The sequence below is a fragment of the Gracilinanus agilis genome, chromosome 2 (assembly GCF_016433145.1).
Source record: "Gracilinanus agilis isolate LMUSP501 chromosome 2, AgileGrace, whole genome shotgun sequence".
NCBI lineage: Eukaryota > Metazoa > Chordata > Mammalia > Didelphimorphia > Didelphidae > Gracilinanus > Gracilinanus agilis.
Window position 1 is genome coordinate 648,185,768 of NC_058131.1, and position 24,035 is coordinate 648,209,802.

The window sequence follows — 24,035 nt, forward strand, 5'->3', positions numbered from 1 at the left end:
GCTATTGATGGCACTAAGTTCATTCACTAACCCCTCCCCCCAGACATTTCTTCTTCCACTCTTCCTAAGAAAAGAGAACTAATTGGCTTTGTGGGACCTGGGCTGGGGGTGGCTGACAGATTCCTGTACTGGCCATATAACCAAAAGATGTCTTTATTCTCTAGCAGGGACACACACAACATACAAAGTCTTTGAGGCCCTTAGGGCCAATCACTCACATTCATTCCTCAGTAGGGTGCCCAGGAATCTCCTTTACCCTCATAAAACTTTTCCCTCTTCATCCTGTAGCCTCCACCCAGCCAGGGTCTCTTCTTGCCAAAACACTCACATGGCCTCACACAAGTCACTGCACAGTATCCACTAGCATTGAGGAATACTGTGTTCCTTGTACGGCCATGCAGCACCGGATGGAGCCCACAGCTGGGAGGGTGCCAATGATCTCCCCTCCCTGGGCAGGGCCCATTCACTAGGAAGACGGCTTGATGGGTCAGTGACTCTGGATCAGATTGTCTGTCAGTGTTGTTAGGCAAAAGGCCATGACCTCAGCTGCCTGGACTCCCCAGGAGAAACCTGTGGAGTATGAGATGGCACAGCGTTAGTGTGGAGCTGGTCTTGGGCCCCAAGTCTCCCTTTCCCCCAACCCTTACCATGCTCCCCTGGCTGTCACTGCTTCTCTGCGCACCAGCCTCTTTTTGTCATCCAGGGGCTTAGCCAATGCCCGGATCACCTGCATTTTGTAGGGCAGCAGCTGTGGAAGGACAGAGGCCTGTCACAAAGGATCTAGCTCTCTTACCAACGGATTTAGATAAGGAAGGAATTCTCTTTTTGACTGCAGAACTGGTTTCCTAGGAAGATGAGGATAAATCCTACTCCTTCTTAGAAGTCCCTGACTGCTCTGAGGGGGCTAGAGTGGAAACCCTGCTCTGACAGGTTCTTAGTATTCTCAAGTATAAGGCTCAGGATTCCTGGGTGGGTTCCATTTTCCATCTCATTAGTGACCTGTGTCCACTGTTGGTCATCCCCTTTGAAATGGGTATCATAGGCCCTTACCACAGGAGTCGGCAGCCTGGTGAGCGCATGCACACACTGTAGTGCAGCGATCCGAACAGCCTGGAAGAGACACGAGGAGATGCAGTTCAGGATGAAGTAGGAAGAGGGCTCTTGGTCAGGAAGAACACTGGGAACGTACTCACCATTGAAGGGCTACAACTGAGATTTAGGAACTTGGTGACGAGGGTGTTGATGTGAAGGCTCATGACTTGTGGTGCATCCAGCAGAAGAGGCTGAAGGCAGCTGAGGGTGGAGAGCTGCACCACACAATCTGTGCATGATAAGGCCTCGAGCAACAGGGAGAGTAACTAAGGGGCAACAGAACAGGTCAGAGGGAGAGGCCTCCAGACGCCCCTTTCTGCCCTCCATTCCACTAAGGCTAGGGGACTCACTGTTGGTAACTCTGGAAGAAGCACAGGTTTCGGCAGGCTGTTGAGTACGTGAGACAGACCCTTTAGGTAGTTGGGTTTCACACCTGCAAGACAGAGAAGATGACTTGGGAATTTCTGGGCCAGAAGACTAGAGCTGGCTCCAACCCACCACCTGGCCAGGAAGAGGGGAAAAAGCACTCACTTTGGTGAGCAGCGTGGAAGCCCTGGACCAGGGCAGGCACACTATCTGTGAAGAAACGCTGACGAAACATGATGCGTATCTCAGCGTGGCCAGCTCGGTGCAGCACATCTGGGCAGTCAGCCATCAGCAGGGAGAAGCCATCGGCTGCTGCGGGGCCCAATTCAGCATCATTCAGAAGGCCCATCAGCTAGAGAAACCCAATGTTTTTGAGTCAAGAGTCAGGAAGAAAGGTGGTCAATGTAGGGCGCTCTTGAAGACACTTGTCTTACCCGGTCTGTGAGGCAGGAGCTGAGAGGGTGATACCTGAGCACTAAAGCCTTTGTCACCTGTGAAGCAGAGAAACTCAGTGATTCCTGAACCAACCTTTCTGTACCACTGTGGCCTTGGAGAAAGCCCCACCTGGGAGACTCTACCCACTACACCCATTCTTTTCTCTTACCCAAAGGAGCAGTGTGAAGGCCTGGGTACGATGGGAGCCTGGGCTCAGGCCAGCCTCCACTTTTTCCATAGCTTTCTGTAGAAATTCATCTAGCTGTTGCCCTAGAAGGGGGGAGGGAGGAGAAGGGAACAATGAAGTGTTGGCCATCTAGTGTCTCACCTCATACCTCACCTGATGCCTTATACAAAGTTGTCTCCCCAAGAAGTCTTGTCAGTACCCAGCACTATTGCTCAGGGCCAGACGGCTAAGACTCTATGGCCCAGAGGAGCTCCTAACTGGAACAAACTGTATTAAAGGAACTAAAACAGGAGTCTTAACCTGGAGTCAAAGGCCCATGGATGTTGGGGTTGGAGTGGCACTTGGAAGGGAGGGAAACACTACATCTTTATTTCAATATATTTGACTTCCTTTGTAATCTCAACTATTTAGTTCTTGTATTTAAAAACAGTCTCCTGCAGTGAGATCCATAGGCTCTACCATCCTCCCAAAGTTTGGTCCAAGACAAAAAAAAAAAGGTTAATAATCTCTTGGCCAGATTCAACTGGGAGAGACTTTGAAAGGGGCCGAAGACTGAACTGATGATTCTATTTGTCGCTGCTTCAGGGAGGCTCTTCCTTCTTCCCCCCATGAGTCTACCCTGACCCCAGTACCTGCTGGGTGTTTGTTGAGTAGCCCTGCAAAACACTTGGCGGCGGCAGTGCAGGAGAAGAGAACATCGTGGTGGCAGCTCAGAGTCAGCAACTCTTGCATAAGCCTGTCTAGCTGAGGTATCTCCACCTGCAGAGAGCCCAGGTTAATACCACAGGCCCAGGAATACTTAGCAAGGAATGGCTGCAAAAGCCAGGATGAGTAGGAATTATACACGAACATCAGTGAAGAGAAAGCTTCTGGACCAGCTTTAACTATAGCAACATTTCCACCCCAAAGCCTTTCTGGGCTTTGCTTCCCCTGGAACAGGGCTAAATCCTGTGCCCCCAACATCACATTCACTTACATTCCTGGGCAGAGAGCAAACAAAGGCCATGAGAAGTGCAACCAGCCGCTTCTGTTCTGAGGAACTATTCTACAAAGGAAGGAGAAACTCACTGTCCTCATGCTGAGACTCCACATATTCCCAATGCTGAACTCTTTCACCCATCTAGATTAGCCCAGAACATAATACAACACATCCTGGGCTCCTGTTCTGTGTCCTGCTAGCCCCTTACCTGGAATGGGAGAAACTTGCTGGGGAAGCTGTTTTCAGAGAGAAAGGATATGTTGCCATCCAGAAAAAGGGGTACAATAAGGGCGACACTTTGAGCAGCTAGCCTGGAGACAAAATACTGGGTATTATCATGGAGTGAAGGTTAGCAATATGGCTCTCTGGTACTTAGTTTAACCCAGACAGGAAATCCTGAAGATCTTCTCCCCTTTTCGGTCAAAAATGCTATCCCAAGTTGACTGGTCTGCATATATTCAAGTCTGGACATAAGGCTAGACTAAAAGGCCAAGTTTTCTCCTAGAGACAACATCCACATTAGGATGAAGCCCATTTCCTTGAGGGAAGTGACTTCACTTATCCAACTCACTCAGGACTCAGGTGGGTGCTGGCTGTGCTGATGACAGACACCATGGCTGCTAAGACATCCTCCTCTAACAGCAGCTTCCCAAGATTGGGAACGTCTTTCTCTGCAAGAGCAATACAGGCCTCAGGGATACAAATGACAAAGGCACTATATGGAGCGATAACTTTAGTACAAAGTCTCCAGCTACATCTATGAATTTTCTCCCACCTAGTACTATAAATCTTAGGAGCCAAAAGAAAAAGACTAAATTAAGCCAAGTATTACACTTTCTAGAGCCATCAATTTTCTTGATGCCATGATTAAGAATATGTCTTTGTACCTAGAATGAACCTTTGAGGATATCTGATCTCATCTCATTTTATAGTTTGGCAAATGAAGTCACAAGCTAGAGGTCCCCAAATTCACTGGGGCAAACTCAAGTAGAAAAGGGGCCACTAAGTCAGCAAGCCACAGAGCAATACAATCTCTTTGGTCCATTTTTTGGTATTCATTTTGTTTAATATTTTCCAATTACTTTTTAATCTGACTAGGGGCCTCCTTGGGAGTGTTGCCAGAAGTGTATGTGACATCCCTACTCTAAATAACCAAAAATAGAGAAAGAAAAACAACACACGATAAGTTTGAAAGGAAAACTCAGTGTAGTTCTTGGTCACACTGTTGGCACTAATCCCCTCTGGAGCCCCAAAGCAAAGACAAGTTCTACCTAGAAGACAACTGCTAACTCTAACTGATCCTAGGTGGTGAATGAGTGGACTTGGGTCAATTCCCAGCTCTGCTGTTTGTGCTCCGAGCACATCAGGCCTTTCTAGCTCCAGACTCTCAACATCCTGTGATGGTGCAATCACCAGCCAGAGCCCAAGGCTGCCATACTGGCTCTCCCCACAGGGGGGCAGTGCTGGGTCATACTACAGGTCATAGTGGGGCCAAAGGAGAGAAGGGGAGGGGGAAAGCTGGGTCACCTGGCATGGCAGCCTGCACAGCCAGGGCAAGCAGGCAGGGTACAGCTGTCTGGTGGAAGTACCAGCAACTCTCGGGCTCCTGCTGGCACTGCCCGGCCACCAGATGGAGACTCCGGCACACGGCAATCACCTCACTGGAGTCTGCCTTGTCGCCTGTGAAAAAAGGAAAAGTCAAGTCAGCCTCCTTCTGCCTAAAATGTTCCCAGCAGCCTGTAGAGCAGGGACCACTCGGATGCGACCCCCCCAGTGTGACCAGTCACCTCTGTGCGCGTGGCGGAGATGCTGTAACAGCACAGGCAGGGTCTCCCTGACAATGCTGGGGTGCGTTGAGACAGCCGACAGGGCCTGGAGACAGCGCAAGCGTCTGGCTCGGCGTGAGGGGCCCTCCCCACCGGCCCACTGCAGATCCCCTGGTAAGGGTGACATACGGGGAGAGATTCAATTGCCTGATGGATATCCTGGGGGCAGGGAGGAGAGGGACGGGGCCTTGGACTGTCATGAGCTTGAAGGACTCCCCCATTCACCTCCTGGCCCTCTTCCCGCTTGTGGCCTGGGGCCCACGGACCACACACCTGTACGAAGCTCCTCTGCCAGCCGGGGTACCAGATGGCTAATGAAGACTGTGGGATAGAGGGTGGCCAGCGTCCCTGATGCTTCCATTGCTGCCAAACTGCCAGGAGCACAGGAGGAACATCAGCTGAGGCTTGGCACTGAGGAGCAACATGACCACCAGGGCCAGGGGGAGGGCACCTTCAAACTGAGGACTATCATTTGGGAGGACCTGGCTAGGAGGCCTGCAAAGAGCTGGCCCAATCCTGCCCTGGCACTAGTCACAGCCTCTAAGTAGGAGTCTGCTCCACCTGCCAGGCCTCTCTCAAATCCAAAGGAGGTAATCGGCATGTGACAGTACTAAACTCTCTGCTGGGACCAGACTAAATGGCCTCTACATCACTCACAGCTCCAGGAAAGTTTCTGCAGCCAGGGCCAACCTCAGGCCTTTGACTCCAAGGCTAAGAGAGGGAAAGAGGCAGTCGGGAGAGCCCAGGTCACCCTCTGAGCTTGAGGGCTTTCTGAGGCTCCTCTGGTCCTGATACTGTCAGCACTGGAATGCGCCTAAGGATGGCCGAGGTCCAATTTCTTACCAGCTCTGGGAATCCTCCTCCAGGAAGCTCAGCCTATAGAGATGATCAATCGCCACCTCTAGGTCTTCAGAAGACAGCAGGCCTGAAATCAGAGGGGACACTCAGCTTCTTTTCCTCCGAGGTCCCTCCAAACATTCCTCAGAGAAACAAAAGCCAGAGATAGCGTAGATGGAAGCCTGCTGTGTACTAGAGCCCTGGAAGAAGATGGCCATCCCCATGATCTTTCCTCATTCCTCTGAAATGTACCTGGCTGGCCACCCAAAACGGTAAGGGCACGGATGCCAACTAGCTGCAGTTGCGTACTGGGATCTGCCAGGGCCAAAGAGATCAAGGAGCACAGCGGGGCCTTGAACCCACTCAGAGGTATTTCATCTGTGGAGGCAGAACCAAAGACATTTAGAGTTGGTCAGAAAAAAAAAATAAGCAAAGGCCTTGAACCCCACAACATGCTAGTCTGGGGTGGCACAATTTTAATTATAACATTATGGAGGTTGGGGGGAGGAGGGTGATGAGGGTGACTAGGAATCTAGGAAACTCAATGGAAAAAATACATCCCTCCTGCCAGGTTGCCTGCAGAGTAGTGGTACCACTGGGGCAAAGAAGATCCATCTCACCTTTGTCCTCATTTCCCCACTTCTGCTGTAGCTTTAAGAAACCCAAAAGCATCTCTAGAATTGTCCGCCTCTGGCTGCTCTACAAAGTAATAAAGGAAACTGAAGTCAAAGGTTATTTTTAAGGAAAGGCAAGAGAAACTGGGGGACCCTAATCCCCCCAGCCCCTGTGGTCTCCTTCCCATTCCCTTACCTGGCTGTGCTGGTTGAACTGTTCCAGCAGCAAGGGGATCACAGTGCTGGTGATGCGGTCACAGGCCCTAGCGGACGCCCCTGAAGCTGCCTGCAGCAGCTTGGCACTGGGCCATACCAGCTTCATGTCGGGTTCACATAGATGGTGCCTGCAGTCTGGAGAGGTAATGGCCCAGCCTAGAGGGGCAGCCACACGCTCCCCTATTCTCTAGCCCTTAACACTGGAGGAAAAGCAGGCAGTTTCCAGCCTCAGAAGCACCCCTATATGGAAGGGCTACACATGGAAAGCTGCTGGGCCCAGCCAGTGCCAGTGCCCCTGCCTCAGGGAACTTCAGTGTGATGACCCCAGCTGCCCTTCCTTCTGACCCCATAGCCCAGTTACCCTCTAGGATACTGCTAAGGAAGGAGTCAAGGAGATCCTCTGCATCAGCCTCCAACACCGACCGAGACAAACATGCAGACAGGGAATGCAGGGCTGCCAGTCCTTCTGCCTCTACTCGTTCACTGGCTGTTTGGAATACCTGTCAGGGAAGGGGTCCCACAGTTGCTAAGAGGACCCTGCCCTGAACCAGAAATTCCCCACCCAACCTATTCCTCTCTCTTTCTAAGGAATTTAAAATTTCTTAGAATCAATACTAAGTATTGGTTCCACAGCAGAAAAGCAGTGAGGGTAGGCAACTGGAGTTAAGTGACTTGTCCAGGGTCACACAGCTAGAAAGTGTCTGAGGTCAGGCTTGAACCTAGGACCTCTTGTATCCAGGCCTGACTTTCCATCCAGAGCCATCTTGCTGCTCCCCATGCAAACCTTTCAAATCAGTATTAGTATTTAGTATGTGCAAATGCTCCATGTTCTGATGTAGCAAAAGATCCAATGATCCTGGCCATGAAGAGGCCATATGATCCAACTTCCTCATATTATAGATCAAGAATTATCAAGAATTTGCAGAGGTAAAGGGATTTGTCTATGATCATACAAATAATGGATGGAAAAACCAGGATTTGAACTTAGTCCTGACTCCAATTTTCACTGTTCCATCCAATGGTCCAATAAGCACAAAGTCTCATTGGAAATGCTTGGAACTACAGCTATCTGGGAACACCTTGCCCCAGGGCTTTTCTCTTTCTAACTGCTTGCTCATGCTAGCCCCATGACTTCTCCTCAAGGGAGTGTAGAAGGGGGAGCAAGAGCTCCGGAAGCAGTCCTCGTCACCAGGAAGCTCATGCCAATGTAGACACTCTACTGAGTGGGATGCCCTTCCCTAGGTTGTGAGGGCTAATGTACTGCCTTGACCCAGAGCAGCAAAAGAGAAAAGGCAAGTATGGCTTTTCTTCCAACCTGTCATAGTCCAAATTCTTATATTTGAAACCCATCCTTACTTCTGACTCTGCTTATTGCAAAGGTTCTCCCTTCCCTTCCCTGGATAAGTCACCTCTCTACGGATGGAAGCCCACAGGCTTGGCAGGAAGTCCTTCAGCTCCTTCTGCCCATACACAGCACAGCAAGCATTCTGTGGGGAATGGCATGGATGTGAGCTGAGTGTAGCACGTAGTCCTGAGCCCTTTACAAGAAAACCTAGGCCCCCTGCCCCTGTAAACTAAGAGCCCACCCCCAAAGGGCCCAATGAATGGAAAAGCAGCCCAAACCGTTCTGCATTCTTTACTCCTTACAACTGGTCAAGATCCTGTTAAGCTGGGTACAAAAAAGGGCATCCCCTGAAAACCTCTACCTTCTGGGGTATTCCCTTATTACCACTGAGGTCCACCCTCATCTTCTTAGACTCTCACTCCCAAACTCCAAAGGGCAGGCAAATGTCAGTGGCAGAGGAATGTCTTTACCAGTGTCTGCAAGGAGTCCAGCTTGGCACTGAGCATCTCAGAGTCCACCTTTTCTATCAGCAGCGGCAGCAGGAACTATGGGAGAAGGGTCGGAAGGACTCTAATGCTCCAGGGCTCCAATCAAACCACAGGGACATGGTCCTATGTTATTAGCCTACTACATCAAAGCACTGTTCCCTGGTCATTAGGAATAGTCAGATCTTTATCACCTGGGATAGCATTGGGCTAACAGGACCCCCAGAAAAACTTCCACATAGGGTTGGGTATTTTGAAAATTCCAGAAGGGATATCAATAACAAGTCCTGAGGGGACTTATGAAATGCCATTAATTTCTTTAGTATATGAAGACTATTTTCTTTCCCATGCTTTATGGCCTCACATCTTGCTCTTCCATATAATAACATGTTATAGCTTAACTAAATGAGACAATCAGAGTCCAGCATAGGGGCTATCTAGCTAGATTACATCAGGTTCTACTTTGGCCTCAAAACCCACCTCGGCAAAACGGGGAGTAGAAGCCAGAACAGCACGAAGGCTCAGGATGAGATCTTCTCTCTGGATACCATGAGGGTCATTAGGTGGCTAGAGGAGTTAGAAAAGCTATGAGTTTGCACAACTACTCCTCCCTTTCAAACATAATCCTAAGCCTAAAACTCTCTAACCTACCTTGATTAAACCCAAAACTTACCTCAAAGAGATCTAAGGCACTAGCATATGGAAGAGAGAGGTCTTCTTTTCCTGATCCCTTAAGGATCTTCAAGATTATTAGTTCCCATTATATCCAGATCTACTGGGGCTTATTTTAAATAGTATTTTATTTTCTCCAAATTAAATGCAAACACAATTTTAAAAGTCATTTTCTTTAAGATTATGAGTTCCAAAATCTCTTCTTCTTTCCCATCCTCCCTCCCCCTTAAAAAAAAAAAAGAAAGAAAAAAAGGGAGTTAAGAGTTGTGTTGTTGGTAACATAAAACACTTCTCTCCAGTATGTAGGGTGTGGAGGGAGACCAAAGTTCCTCTTGGTGTCTTTTTACTTCCTAACCATTCCAAACTTGTTCTACCTCTCCTCCCTTTCATCTGCATAGCATGAAGCACAATTTTAAACCCAGAAAATTCTTAATAAACACTTATTGAATCAAAATCTCCTCCACTCTCAAATGTTCCTACAATTCCCTATAAAGAGATACTCACTGGGGTAAAATCAACAGGAAAGTAACAGGATGTCACTTCAAACAGTTCCTCAACAAAGGGCCCTAAGGGGACATATGCAGAAGATAGGCTGGTTTACAATCTTCTTTTTCCTTAAGTTTCCACCTGACCAAGAACTTTAGGCCTTACCCAAGCTGTAGTCCTTGGAGATGAGGTCATAGACAATTCGGAAGGCCACCAGAAGGTTTCGAGGATCCTTCTCTCCATCCATTACCTGGATGAAGCCAAAGGTAAAATCGGCTCCCAGGCCCTTCAGCTCTAGGGAGGGAATGAGCAAAGCCAACATTATTTCCTATGAAACACTAGATTATGGGCTTCCATATGTTGTATGTTCATTTTGGTTATCTTTGCCTCCCAGTGTTTCTATCTCAAAGATCTAATGCTAATGAATGATGTAGGAGTCTAATACATGTGCATGACAGTTATGCAGATGTCAACACCAATAAACCCGCCTTTTTACTGCAGCAAAGTGGCTCCTACAAATCTGTTAAGTCCTCTAAGAGAGCCCGGCCTTTCTTGTTTGGACCTTGATTTTCATATCGCCTACTTCTGAGTATTATATCTTCTTGCTTGGTCTCATAAGAGCAGGCAGGATTAGGTAAAATGGGGCACTAAGCAAAGGAAAGAGTTAGATGTGCCAGCTGCCTCCCTGCCTGCCCAAGCAGTGCTTCCACTCACCTTCTTCTCGAGTACGCATGAAATTGGTGATGATGCTGTAGACAGTGTGGCGATCCATCTGTGTCAGAGACTGGGGGTAGAGAGGTGGGCAATGGGGAACAGGGAAGTGAATTAGTGATGAGATCAACCCCAAAGCCTCCAATAGACCTCACTTTATCACCCAGACTGCTCTCGTGTCAGCTTCAGTGAAAGGAGCAGTGGCCCCTCTCTTCACTTGGCCTCAACCTGCCTTTTAGGCACAAACGGGCAACAGTCACTCCACTAGAGAGAAACATATGGGTGCATATATGCTTTTAAGCAAGCACGGAATGCCTGTGTACAATGATTTCAGAGCTAAAAATTTAATAGCTAGCATTTACACAGCATTTTAAGGTTTACAAAGCACTGTTATATTTTGTCTAATTTTAACAAGTCTGTGAAAGGGGTGCTATTATCATCATGCCCTCATTTTACAGATGAAGAAACTGAGACTGACAAAGGTTCAATGACTTGCCCTAGAAGTGGCATCTGAACTTGGGTTTTCCTGACTCCAGGCTGAGCACTCTCTCCCCTGGGCCATCAAGTTGTTCTACTAGCCTAGGACATTCTGGCACAGACTAGGCCACAAAAGCATGCATATATGCTTTTGGCCATCTGATCTGTTTTAATCTTGGTTCCTTAGAGGCCTCTGGGCATGGCTGGGGGAGAGGAAAGAAGCAGACAAGAAGGTGCTGGGCACTCACCTGGACATGTACCTCCTGGAAGATGGCTTTGAGCACAGAAACAGCCAGGCCTGGAGGGAGCACGTCACACATACTCTACAGGGAAGAGAACAAGTGCTTCCACCTCAGACACTCCTCACTCTTGTCCCCAGGGCAAGAGTTTTGGGACAAAGCCCCATCAGCAAGAGTGGCCTGTGCTTTGTGCTGATCCAGCATGCAAACAGAGTTGGGGAAATCAGCCCTGACCTTGGTCAGTGTCTTCAGACCAGACCATAGTGCTTGCAGCTGTTTTCAGCCTAGCTCTAACCTCCACATCCCTCTCTAGCTCCGCAGCCAAGGAGGGCACTCACCAGTGCTCGAAGTCCCTGCAGTACTGGCGGGATCACCAGGTGATGGTCTTTGAGTTGGTTCTCATAGAAAAGGGTCAGGTGTACCACTGCACAAAGCAAAGCCAGCATGACTGGGCACCCACCCAAGGGGCACAGCCAGTCCCTGCCTCCCATTAAAGTCTCATTGCTCTTTTATTCTGCCTTAAGAAATGCTTCTCCTTATGTGGCCACCCTCCATCCCATTACTGTGACTTTGTTGGGGGTGGAGGGGGGTGGGGAAGAGGAATGGCCAGAGACAATTCCCTTCTCTCATTTCTCCAACAGTTCTCTCCCATTTGGAGACATAGCTCAAAGGGTTCTTTCCTAGAGAACAAAACTATGGAGATTGTTTTCTTTCTAAAGATTTCAAAGCACTTAGACACTTCCTTAATCTTTTCTATTTCCCAGAGATAACAAACTGCTATGCTTCCTGTTTCACAGAGGAGGGACTTGAAATATGGGAAGTGGTCTAGGATAATGGGAAAGAATGTTAAAGGTCACTTTCCAACCTACTCATTTTATAGATGAAGAAACTAGAGCTCAGAGGCTGGGTTATTTGCTCAAGGTTGTACAGGTAATAAAGGTGGCAAAACCTGGATCTAGAGCCCTCTTGACTCCAGATCCAGCATCCTTTCCAATTCTCCAGGGTGCCTTCCTCTCCCAAGGCTACATAGAGATTCACAAGAACAGTTATAATTGGAATCCATATGTTCAGATACTCAATTCAGATATCTCTGCCAAGTGTACCATGTAGTGAGGAACAGAGGCTATGAGTCAACAGTCATACCCTTCTGGGATACCCCAGCTCCTATAAGGATGGCTGGCTAAAGCAAAGCTTGAGAGCCCTGACTGAACACAGGAAGAAGCCCACATTCATGAGAGCAATACCTTCCTTTTCTAGGAGCAAGGGATGACACTGAAGTAGCACCTGGGACAGTAGCTGGATCCCTCGTCCACGAGTCCGGGGCTCTGGATTTTCCAGGCAGGACCTGGATAGAAGAAAGGAGTAGGAGGAACTTGTCATTTCCCTAGGACTCCAGTCTGTTCAAGTGCTTGAATGAGTGGCACATGGTTGTATACATTTTCTTTGATGTATGACTAGAGCCTAGCCACATGTGAGGGAAGTTGGTAGAAGAGGACACATTTCCCTTGGAGCAGAGGTGCTCTGGGCACTAAAGCAAAAACAGGATTGTGTATAGTTGGAAAATCTTGAACCCCTAAAAACTACATTACCCCATATTCCTTTCTGTATTACCTAGAATGCTTTTCCTTTTGTCTACGTTTGCATGGTCATGTTTTGTATAAGTTCTGAAGTTCTGCCTCCTGCTCTCTTTTTTGCTCTGGCAAGCGGGCTGAATAGCTAGGTCTCTTACTTTAGTTATTATTAATAAAACTTTAGTAAATATAATACTTAGTTATTGGATATTAATTTAAAAAATCACAACTGCTAGAGGGATCTGGCATCTTTGTAGGAACAAATGGGATGCTGAATACAGTGTATTTTCCTAGACACACTTGGTTTGGCTCTTAATGTACTTATAGAAGCATTTTGCATATCTTAAATCTTTATGTAATAGTGAGATGCTATAATAATAATAAATTCACTAGCGTGGCCTTTCTCATGGTGGATTACCTTAGATGTACAATCTAGTACATTGTGTGGAACTAAATGAATCGACTTGTCCTACTTGGAAACTTATAGGTACCAAGTGATCTCTTTCTCTAGCAGTTTCTAATAGGACACAGAAACAACCCACAGGGTTTGAGGAAAACTGGCAACTGACTTATAGATCAGAAACTGAGTCACACGAGGAAGGCACTAAAAGCAAAAGACTGTATAAATGAACTTGTTCTACTGCTTTGGCTCCTCCTCAAACTTTATCTGGAGTTTCATGCCCAGGAATGGGACATGATGGCCATCAAGGATTCAGAACAGCCTTTTGCTGAGGAAAGAATCTCCAAGTAATGTCTAGTAAGCCTTCTGCATCTCAAGTTTCAAACTGACGATTCTGTTCAGATACTTCTTATTACAACTAGTGTGTCTTCTGAAATGTAGGCATTTCCAGGAGCAAACAGAAGATCCACAGAGTAACTCATGGCCTCACCCCTATGAACTGATACTGTGTATTGGTTCCAAGGCAGAAGGGTGGTAAGGGCCAGGCAATTAAAGTTAAGTGACTTGCCCAGGGTCACATAGCCAGGAAGTATCTGAGGCTAGATAAGAACCCAGGACCTCTTAATTTCTAGGCCTGGTTCCATAAGATTCCTAGGCTGACAGAACATAGTCTGGATTTTTTTCTTATGACGTAAAGCTACTTCAGAGGGTTGGTCCTATACACTGGGTTAGTCTGAAGGAGAGGTATGCAGAAGGGGCTGAATGAGAATAAGAAGGGGACTAATACACTAGAATAGATGGGGGGGGGGAACCCAAATTTCTTTAAGAAAAAGCAGCTTGGCAGTACAAAATCTAAGAAAATAGACTGGCAAACAGATGAGCCTCTCAGAACAAGGTCTCTTACCCAAGGGCTTCCACCACTTGTAATATAGTACAGCGACCAGATTTCACATCTAGAGGGGGAAAAAAAAAGAAATGTAAAAAATCTGCCACTGGGCTCAATGGTTCTACCTAAAGGAACACCAAATAATCAATAAGCATTTATTAAACACCTACTATGTAGCAAGTACTGTGATAGGGCTATGGATACAAATAACAAAAAAAAAAATTGAAAAAACTCTGACTCTCAAGAAGCTTATAGGTGACTGTGCACTTATCTAGGTATACAGAGAATCAATATAAAATAAATAAAAGAGGATGTTATACGAACTAGTACATTCGATCTCCATCACATACATTAAGAAGTACTTTTAAAATGTGCATCTTTTGTTTTTCGATTAACAAACCACCGAACACTGGCATCATAACAAATGAACAAACAAAATATCTGTTCTTTTTGTTAGATTTTTTCCCTTTCCTTACATAGAGGATTTGAAGGGGGAAAATGGGGAAGAGTGCCTTCCAAGCATTAGCTCTGGCCAGTGCAAAGGTCAGGAAATGGAAGCTGGAGAATGTGAGGAATAGCAACAAGGTCTGTGGAATAGTCAACAGTATGCTTAGAGCTTTGAAGACCAAAGAAGCTTTTCTTTTATCCTAGAGGTGGATGTGTGAAGGACAGACTGGAATGGGGAGAGATTTGAGGCAAGGAGACAGGAAGGAGGGCAGAACCAAAGGGAGTCCTATATACTGGGTTAGTCTGAAGGAGAGGTATGCAGAAGGGGCTGAATGAGAATAAGAAGGGGACTAATACACTAGAATAGATGGGGTTACTGCTGAATTCTATATGAGATAAAGGAGACAGGGTTAAGCTTGAAAGATGCTGCAGAGGGAGAAATGGAAATTTAGCAAAAAAAAAAAAAAAAAAAAAAGTATGTGGAGCGAGCCAGGATGAGATGAGAATGATGCTGAAGTTGGGAGAGCAGAAGGATGATGATGCTGTCACAAGACATAGAAGTTCCAAAGGGGGGAAGAAGGGGGAGATTTTAGAGAAAATAAATTGAGTTGTTTGGGTGTGTTGAATTTGAGATGTTTACAGGACATCCAGTTTGAAATGTCTTATAAACAGTTCAAGAAAGAGGCTAGATGGATAGATCTAGAAGTTATCTGCATAGAGTTGAGATGGGAGCTGATAAGGTTACCAAGTAAGTGGAGAGAGAGAAAATGGCCCAGGATAGAATGTTAGAGTACATCTACAGTTAATGGGAGTGATGAATATGAAAAAGAACCTGAGATGGATGATCATATTTAGAGCTCTAAAGAAGACTACAGTGACAATTAGGAAGGAGATGGTCTACTGGGTTACTTGACCTTATAACCATTATACATAAGAGAGCTAGAACTTCTCTTTTAAAATATGCTCACCATTTCCTATACACATATAAATTGGTATAAAGTGAGTCCTCTGATGGCCTGGAGTCTTTTCTCTTCAAGAGATATTATTATAATACTTCTTAAAGCAGCTTCATTTAGAATTCAGCAGTAACCCAAAGAGCTCACATTGTAAGGTGAAAACATTTGTGAGAGGGTAACAAGATTGTTTCCACAAGGGTCTCTATGTGTATAAAGAGAGAATGGGGAGGGTACAAATAAAGGAACAAGATTCAGGAAATCCTACTTCCAGGGACCTTTTAGGATTCCAAATTAATCTATTTCTATATGTAGTCAAAGTCAATCTTTAAGTAGCCCAGTCAGCTGGGAAAGGTGAGGAAAAAAGAAAAGTTTGGGAATGTGGACAGAAAGTCCCCAAAAGGTAAGGAGGGTTTTCTCTTGGCTAGAACCTTGTAAACAGGATTTGGGTTCATAGGTGGCACACTGGGTAGAATACTGGGATTAAGAGGCTGGAAGACTCATTCATCTTCATGAATTCAAATTTGGTCTTAGACACTTATTAGCTGTGTGACCCTGGTAACTGTTTGCCTCAGTTTCCTCATCTGCAAAGTGAGCTGGAAAGAGAAATGGTAAACCATTTCAGTATCTTTGCTAAAATAATCCCAAATGGGTTCATGGAAGAGTAGGACACCACTGAATAACAACAAATCAAGTCTGGCCTCCAAAGTCAGTTTAGTTTCTGAGCTCAAATGGGCCTTGTTCTAACTGTAGAATTGGGTGAGCTTCAATGAGGCAGAGGAGAAAGAGATTCCCTGGTTGGGACTCACAGCTCGTGACTGGCACCAATTCAGCCATCAGTTACTCTCATTCCTTCTTGTGCCAAGACATGGATGAGCCAGCTGCTGCCCCTGCTTCCCAAAGGGAAAAAATGAGCAGGATGCAAAGTGGGGGAAGGGTAAACTGACAGAAAGAAGCATTAGCATAACTAACAGGATCAACAAACTAATAGTCAGAAGCAAAGCCTATCCCCATTTCCACAGTTACAAGTGGGGAGAAAAGACTTTACATCATAAAAAATGGGTACAAATTCCAAGGGAACTCAAAAGAGTTAGTTGTGCTTGAATCCTTATCTAGTGGAAGAAATAGTTCAGGAAACTATTAAGGCACACATTCAAGACTGGATTCTGACAGTTTCCCCAGAGGAATTTCTTATTAACCATTCATAGAAAAGCTTCCAGATCCAACACCTATTGGGAGAGATGGATATTACTGATCTGATTCATCCTAAGCCCTGCCACCCTCCTGTGGATACAGGATTAGGATCCATCCTGAGAGAAGTTTAGTGGTAAGAACTCAGGACCTGGGGGCAAAGAGGACCTGGCTTCTGATTCTGCCTCTGACAAGGTAGCTTTGTGACTACCAGGGAGTCCCTGAAAATCTCTTAAGCCTCAAGTTTCCTGTTTAGGGGTAGGGTGGGTGGGGGGGAAGAGGCAAATAATAGCACTTGCTTCAAAGGATTATTATTAAGATCAAATGAGATAAGGGCTATATAAATATAACATAATTTTTACTATCTTTTGGAAAACTTCACCCAATTCCAAAAACCAAAGTGCAAGGGACTGCCTAATGGGACTGCTTTTGTGGACTGGGCCTCAGGTGCCTCTACAACTTGGTGAATAAAAAACAAAACAAAACATTTTCCCAGTTTTCAACATGCACCACAAAAGAATGTGGCCTATTTATATTCAGAAATCTGGTTATCTGTGTGGCTTTCCTGAATCTCAGTGTATAGCTCCTATTACTAAGCTTGATTCATATATGCATATAAACATACACACACACACACACACACACACACACACACACACACACTCCAAAAGAATGTAAGTTGGATGAGTGCAGGACTTACTCATTTTTTGTATTTCTATGTCCAAGGTTTCAGCATAGTGCCAGGTGTATAAGAAATGCTTGCTAACTGATAGGCTGACTAACCAAGATAGTCCTCAATAGAATTAAAGCAATATTACAAATAAATGAGAAAAAAGTTGCTTAAACTCAGGAGAAAAAGAAGATGTTGGGGAGGAAAGTCAGTACATGTAAAAGTAATGAAAGTGGCATGAGTAAAGCTAGAAAATATTTTTAAATATACCAAGTAGAGGGCAGCTGGAAAGCCCAGTGGATTGAGAGTCAGGTCCTGGGTTCAAATGTGGCCTCAGACACTTCTTAGTTGTGTGACCCTGAGCAAGTCACTTAACCCCAATTGCCTAGCCCTTACTACTCCTATTTTAGAACCAATACTAGTATTGATTCTAAGGTAGAAGGTATGGGTTAAAATATATACATATACCAAGTATTTTTAAATCATAATATATGATTAAATATCCAACAATTCAGTTCAATTCTGCAGATTCATAAAGAAATAGGTAAAAACAGCTTGGGAGTTCAAGAAAGTCAAGAATCCTGGGTTTAGAGACAGCCTTGGCATTGAATTCGAATTTGTTACTATCTCAATGCTTTAGTTTTCCCCATCTATAAACATTAGAATATCCTTTTCTAAAAATATCTAAAAATTTTTGCTTAATGTAACGTTTGGGCTCCTAAAACAAAAGATACTAGCCGAGGATTAAGTCCACTGACCTTCCAAGCTTAGTGGATGATGGCTGGCATAGAGATGGCTCATAAATTTAGGAAGGAAGGTATGAATTGAATTATCTTCTTTATACAGGCGTGGGATACATGACACTTAAAAGAACTGTTCCTTTAAACATAAGCCATTCCTGTCTACTAGCATCTCCTAAATAAACCACACTTCTCCCTAGCAGGGCATAGTAATCATAAGTGGGCACTGAGATGAGGGTCAAAGGAATGTTTATATGAGCAAAGACACAGAATGTACAATCAGACTTCTGTTTGAACTGAGCTGCAAACTCTCTAGAATTCACTAAAGAGCAGGCAGTTCTGGCTTGGTTTCACCCATGGTTTCAGACTACCTTTCCTGCTTAGGATACTATAGGCATCTCTGAGACTTAGGGCAAAACTATTTGTTTCAAGATTGGCTAATTCAATCTTTTTTTCTGCTTCTGTAATAGCATGTTCCCTCAGAGAAATCTCAAGAATGAGATGAATGCAGTGATAATAGTTTTCTTATTGAAGTACATTTATCACTCTCAAACTGAACCTGTTCCAAATCATCCTCTTTATTTCCAACCTCCAAACAAGTTCCATTTCCCAACTTCCTTCCTTCTGTCAATAATACTATAATTCTTATCTTCCAGGAGAAAACCTTTCAGTCATGAAATTCCTGCCTCTCCTTCAGTCAATTAGTAAATAAGGGATCCTCCTCGCCCTCCCAAAAGGCCAAAACAGTTCCTGCCCTCAAAGAGCTTACTTTCTAATGGGGATAGACAATATATAAATAACTAGGTACTTACAAGAGGATTTCAGAGTTGATGGAACGTCATCTCAGTGAGAAGAGAACTAGCACCTGAGGAAATCAGTTAAGACCAGAAGGTGGGAACCAAGCTAAGCCTTGAAGGAAGCCAGGCATACTTGGAGAGAGTTCCACACATGGAACAGCCAGCACAAAAGCAAGAAGCCAGAGATAGAGCATCATATGAGAGTCAATTTGACCAGGATGTACAGCCTATGCAAGTGAGTCAAACATAACAAGACTGGAAAGGCAGAAACAAAAATATGAAATACAAAACACAGGAATTTACTTTTGATCCCAGTGGTAAGAGAGAGCATCTGAAGATCATCAAGTAAGAGGATAACAAGCTTGAGAACAATCACTAGGGCAGCTGAGGGAAGTATAGGCTGGAGGTAGGGAGAGACTAGAGGCTGGGAGAACAGTTAGATTACTTTAGCCAGTTGTGGTCATCCACACCTGAAATCTCTACTTCAGGAAGGAGGAGGCTGGTGCATGGCTTGAGATCAGGAGTTCTGAACTGCAGTGGTGGAATGCCTCCATTAATTTTGGAATCAATATGGTGAGGAGAAGGAGAGGAAAGGACAGATGATAATCAACCAACCCACATTAGAAAAGGAGCAGGTCAAAAACTCTTTATCATTGATCACAGTGGGATTGGGCCCCTGAGTGGTCACTGTCCATCCAGTCTGTAGGAGATAGGGAGATTGTCTTAAAGAGGACGGAAGGGAGAAGGCCTATTGCAATGGTCCAGGTATGAGGTGAAGAGTTTGACATAAGAGTAGAGGTTGTATGAATGGAGATAAGGGACTTATATGAGAAGTACTGTGATGATGACAACGGCAAAATTTTGGCAGCTGAAAGGTTATGTGGGATGAGAGTAAGGAGTTGAGAATTACACTAAAGTTGAGAATCTGGGTGACTAAGTAGTCTTGGAGGTTTACTGATTCTTCCTTGGAAAAATCCTTCCTTTCTTTGAACATCTATTTGCAAGGCAATTCTGATACTATCATTGTGTATAAAGATTTATAAAATCCAATTGATGGCTGACTTACAGGAGCTTCTGACAGGATAGAGATAAGACACCCAAAAAAACTGTAAACAAGGTGGTGAATAAATATCATAAGGTCCAGAATATAAATATTATTAGACATTAGAGAAGGGAGAAAACCACTCTAGCTAAGGTAATTAGGGGGCTGCTCAGGCAAAAACTTATGACTTGAGTCTTGAAGAATGAGGGTAAGATTTTTCTAAGGTAGGGAAGGGCAGTGGAAGAAATAACATGAGCCAAGTGACAGAAGGAAGAAAGCCCAACAAATGTTTGGGGAATGGTTAGTAGACAACTTTAGATGAAATAGAGGGTTAAGGAGAGGGTATCCCCAACTTAGTACAAAGCAGACATCCACACCATAAGCAGAATGTTATTAATTTGCTTACTGGTAGCTTTTCATTTACATTTCTAAAGTCTAAATATATTTGACGCCTCCATCTAACGATCCAGTCCCAATTTAACAGACTTAATTTTATTTTATATTAGTTAACCCCTCCAACACCAATTCTAGATTTGGGTCAGGCTAATTTCCTTAACTCTTCACCTTTATGCTTTTGTTCATTCATCTAAAACTCAATACTGTCCCCCCTCCCCCCATAGATTCCCAAACAATGAGGTAAGCTCCCAGAAGGCCTGGACAGTCATAACTTTTGTATTTGTATCCTTTAAAACATTTAGGAATGATAGTATCTATCAAAAGCTTTTTCATTCATCTCCAACTATTCAAATCCCATTCAACTTACTAAGATGGGCTCAAATCAAACATTTATTAAGTGCTAAGTTCTAGAAATAGGTTCCTAAGCCCAAACAGATTTCCCCCTTTTTCAGTTTTGAAGCACCTTATTGTTAGGCCTCACAACTTAACATAATTATTATCCTCTTGTAGTATTCTAGAATTAGTTTATCTAATTTTCCCAAAAAGATTGAACTAAAGGACAGCAACCTCATTTCATAACTTGTGCAGGGAATTTGAGAGAACAGATGTGCAGATTATAATAAAAGTTCACATTTATATGGCACTCTCAAGTTTCCCAACATGCTATTCCCTATAACCTTTAAGTATTATCCCCATTTTACATATATGAGAACTGAGACTCAAAGCAGTTAAATGAGTAGTCTAAGATCATTGATAAGTGACTGATTGGAAACTAAAACCTTTTAAGTCTTGACTTTTTTGTCTTGCCACTGGACTTCAATGATCCTGGGAGAGTGAGGTGGACAATTTTGTGCAACTGTTGTGCTTAAATCCAATTTGTGCTTGAGTTAAAAGATATCACAGGGGCAGCTGGGAAGCTCAGTGGATTGAGAGTCAGGTCTACAGACTGGAGGTCGTAGGTTCAAAGCCAGCCTCAGACACTTCCCAGCTGCGTGACCCTGGGCAAGTCACTTGACCCCCATTGCCCACCCTTACCACTCTTCCACCTATGAGCCAATACACAGAAGTTAAGGGTTAAAAAAAGACAACACCAGTGATATTTTGGTCCAACTAACAAATGAAAAGCACTTTCCAAAAATCCAGCCTGCTTCCAAGATGTAGGAGAGGCACAATCAAGAATTAGTTTATGAAGAGAAATATGTTACAGTAGAACAAAGAAAACTGTAAATGTGGTCAGACCTGGACTATAGACAATTTACCATAATAACGGGGATAGTTTGATGGATTTTAGCAGAATAGGCTAACTTTAAGGGATTTATCAATTTAAAAAGCTTTAACTAAAACTGAAAACTAGATACTACTACTCCAAGCAACATTTTGGGTGCACCAAATTTAACTATATCAACTTTATGACCTACTCCCTTCATAAACTGCTTCTCAGATTAATCTCCATGTTTCTGAAATACTAAAACATCTAGTTTTCAGCGCTCTCAAATTTGAAGGGGTCAGTAAATAGCATATATTCTCTTTTAAGGCCTCCATCTCGGAAGAGTAAACGATTAAGATCTGGATTGCAATTAAGAAGTGATGGCACAGTCTTAGCTAATTCTTCTATAATCAATCACGAGCATTCCTTAAAGCATCTACTATGTGCTAGGAACTGTGCAAAGTACTGGATATTTTTTTAAACTCAAGGTCTGACCAATCTTAATTTTTAGGACATTTGGTGTCTCATCCCATCTTGGTAAGAATTTCAAATTCAAAATGTTTAAAGAACAAACTCTTCGTTTCACTGTCCTCCAGAAGCTCGTCTATTATGTTACTTAGTACAGGATTGGAGGACCTTATAACCCTAAAGAACTCTCTAGGAAGTGTTACTCTAAATGGGCCATGCCCCAGCCTCCAAGTGTCAACGAAAATGTTCGTGGACAAGGCAGGATAAAGTTGCAAGAGAGCAGAGAGCTCCAGTTGGGGCCAGCCCCAGGAAAGAAAGGGTAATAAGCACAGTGGGCTGCCCCTTGGAAGGCGCCCTAGCAAGGCAAGTAGACCGCGCTCTGGCCAGGGAGCCCCTCAGGGGTACTCAGAACTGGTCTCTACTCCCTCGACCCTTTTCTCTCTCCCTCTCTATCCCTCCCCCAAGGCCGTAGCCGCCTTCCGGAGCCCACGTGGCTCTTTGCTTAAGTTCGCCTACGCCACGCTACAAGCCTGGTCTCCCGGGTCCGGACCACCTCTTCCTCTCCACCGGCCCTGAGGTGTCGCGGCCTCTTTTCCTCCGAACGGCTCGGCCCTCGCCGGCTTCCGTCCCCTGGCCCACCCTAACAGTCGCCTCCATCACTCCCCACAGGCACCAGAGAAGACAGCCGCTCCCTCCCAGCAGCTTGCAGCTCGGGGCCGCCCGGCGGAAAGCGCGCAGCGCGGAAGTACCTGCCGCCACCTCGGCCGCCGGGCCATCCTGCTGCCCAACCACAAAGTCCTGGACGAGACCACCCAGGGCGCCCGTCGGGGCCACTGCCTCCTTCGCGGCAGCGGCCATGATCGGAAATTGGGAGGGGGAGAAGGGAGAAGAGGCCTCACGGCTACGCCGGGGCAGCCTAGCGCATGCGCCCTCCGACCAATCACGTGGCGAGGAACCAGGAGGGTTGCCTGGGTCACGTGTTTGCCCCCTTCCCAGCCGGACTGTCCCAGAGAGGGAGAAGAAGGCCTGGGGTCGAAGGAGAAGGGTCAGGCGCCCGGGGATTCAGCTGGTTCGTAGGGTGGGCTAGATAGCAACTACCCTGGAGCACGGGCGAAACAGGCTTTTGGGTGGTAGAGTGGGTACCTGGCTGGGTGGGGCCCGGGTGGGACGCCCCCTCGGGGGAGCCCAATGAGAGAGCTGGGTCTGGACGGGGGGGCGGTGCCGGCGGTCACATGCTCACCTGGTCTGGGGGCGGGGCCAAAGCCGGGCTGGGCCGGGTCGGGGCGGGGCTTGGCAGGTGAGTGACAGTCTCCGGGGCCGGACTCCGATGGGAGCCCTGAGCTAGGTCTGAGTCTCGTCCGCCGTGGTGCCCGCCCCTCTGGTGCTCTCTCCCCGGCCTCCTCTGCCGGCCGGCCCCTGCCGCAGCCCCTCGGATCCGACCACCTGGGGCGGGCTCTTGAGCGCTGGGGGAGCCGCCCTCCCGCTCGCTCTCCCGCAAAGTTTGTGGCGAAGCCGGCGGCGAGGGCTGAGCGCGCCCAGGGGAGCGAGGGGGCAACAACCGATGCCGAACGGCAGGAGCAGTTGAGTCCGGAGTGGCCCGGGACCCGCTCGGGGCATCTGAGGAACAGCCAGCCCGCAGCCACCAGTGCATGGGGCCGGGCTGAGCCGCGGCCATGGGCAATTGCGTGGGGAGACAGCGCCGAGAGAGGCCGGCTGCGCCGGGACACCCCCGCAAGCGAGCAGGTAAGGACCCCGGGCGCCGGCTCACCTGGCCCCGCCCCCGCCCTATAGCTCCAGGCTGGGCGCGGGGGGTGGGGGGGCGCTTTTGGAAAAGGAATCGCGGAAGGAGCCTCTGGGCCGCCTGGGGAACTGGGAGCCGGGGGCTGTGGGGGGCGGGGAGGAGGAAGAGTAAGTAGGAGGCGGTGGCTGTCTGTGGTGGTCGGGCTGGGCAGACCTGAGCGAGCACTAAGCCCAGTGCTGTCAGCCTGGGAAGTGACCAAGGCCGGGGGGAGGGGGGGTCGAGCCAGGAAATGTTCGCCGGCCGCGGCGGGGCCGGAGTGGCGGCAGAGCCAGGGCTCCCAGGGCGGCGCCGACCGCGGCTCCTGGGCGCGGACTCCCAAGAGCCGTCGGTCAGGGTCCCGATCTGGCTACGGGGGCTCTGCCGAACGGCGCGGGGGGCGGGGAGAAGTCGCCAGCAGCCGCGCCGCAGCTGAGCGCCTCGGAAGCGGCTTGTCCCTAAGGAAAATCGGCGACTGCGTTGTGGGGGGGGGGTCATTCCAGACCACTTCTGGGTGCCCCCC

General features: G+C 46.6%; 2 protein-coding genes across 6 annotated transcripts in view; one reads left to right on the top strand and one right to left on the bottom strand.

The window, feature by feature from the left end:
• Positions 1–137: 137 nt before the first annotated feature.
• MMS19 (MMS19 homolog, cytosolic iron-sulfur assembly component) lies at positions 138–22,898 on the bottom strand. 4 transcript variants are annotated; one of them, XM_044662670.1, is made up of 31 exons: positions 22,485–22,898; positions 13,843–13,891; positions 12,212–12,312; positions 11,306–11,391; positions 10,977–11,051; positions 10,255–10,324; positions 9,706–9,834; positions 9,559–9,620; positions 8,863–8,949; positions 8,368–8,442; positions 7,962–8,039; positions 6,914–7,052; positions 6,533–6,687; positions 6,343–6,421; positions 5,975–6,100; positions 5,729–5,810; positions 5,159–5,256; positions 4,847–4,996; positions 4,587–4,739; positions 3,631–3,730; positions 3,268–3,370; positions 3,057–3,125; positions 2,713–2,839; positions 2,063–2,163; positions 1,893–1,949; positions 1,624–1,810; positions 1,443–1,525; positions 1,194–1,358; positions 1,051–1,110; positions 648–748; positions 138–570 (listed from the first exon to the last, which is right to left on the bottom strand). In XM_044662670.1, the coding sequence occupies exons 1-31, from the start codon at positions 22,591–22,593 to the stop codon at positions 543–545; spliced, it is 3,084 nt and encodes a 1,027-aa protein (XP_044518605.1). In that variant the 5' UTR covers positions 22,594–22,898; the 3' UTR covers positions 138–542. The 4 variants fall into 4 exon arrangements, with proteins under 4 accessions (XP_044518605.1, XP_044518607.1, XP_044518606.1 ...); XM_044662672.1 differs by lacking the exon at positions 9,706–9,834 and having other exon boundaries at positions 22,485–22,607; XM_044662671.1 differs by lacking the exon at positions 7,962–8,039 and having other exon boundaries at positions 22,485–22,607.
• Positions 22,899–23,028: 130 nt separating this feature from the next.
• UBTD1 (ubiquitin domain containing 1) overlaps positions 23,029–24,035 on the top strand; it is a 98,012-nt gene continuing 97,005 nt past the window's right edge. For both annotated transcript variants that reach the window (XM_044665737.1, XM_044665736.1), the window contains exon 1: positions 23,029–23,478. Coding sequence is in view for 1 of the 2 variants with exons in the window: in XM_044665736.1 (XP_044521671.1) it covers positions 23,409–23,478 (70 nt within the window). In the remaining variant the exon portion in view is untranslated. The remainder of the gene's footprint in view (positions 23,479–24,035) is intronic.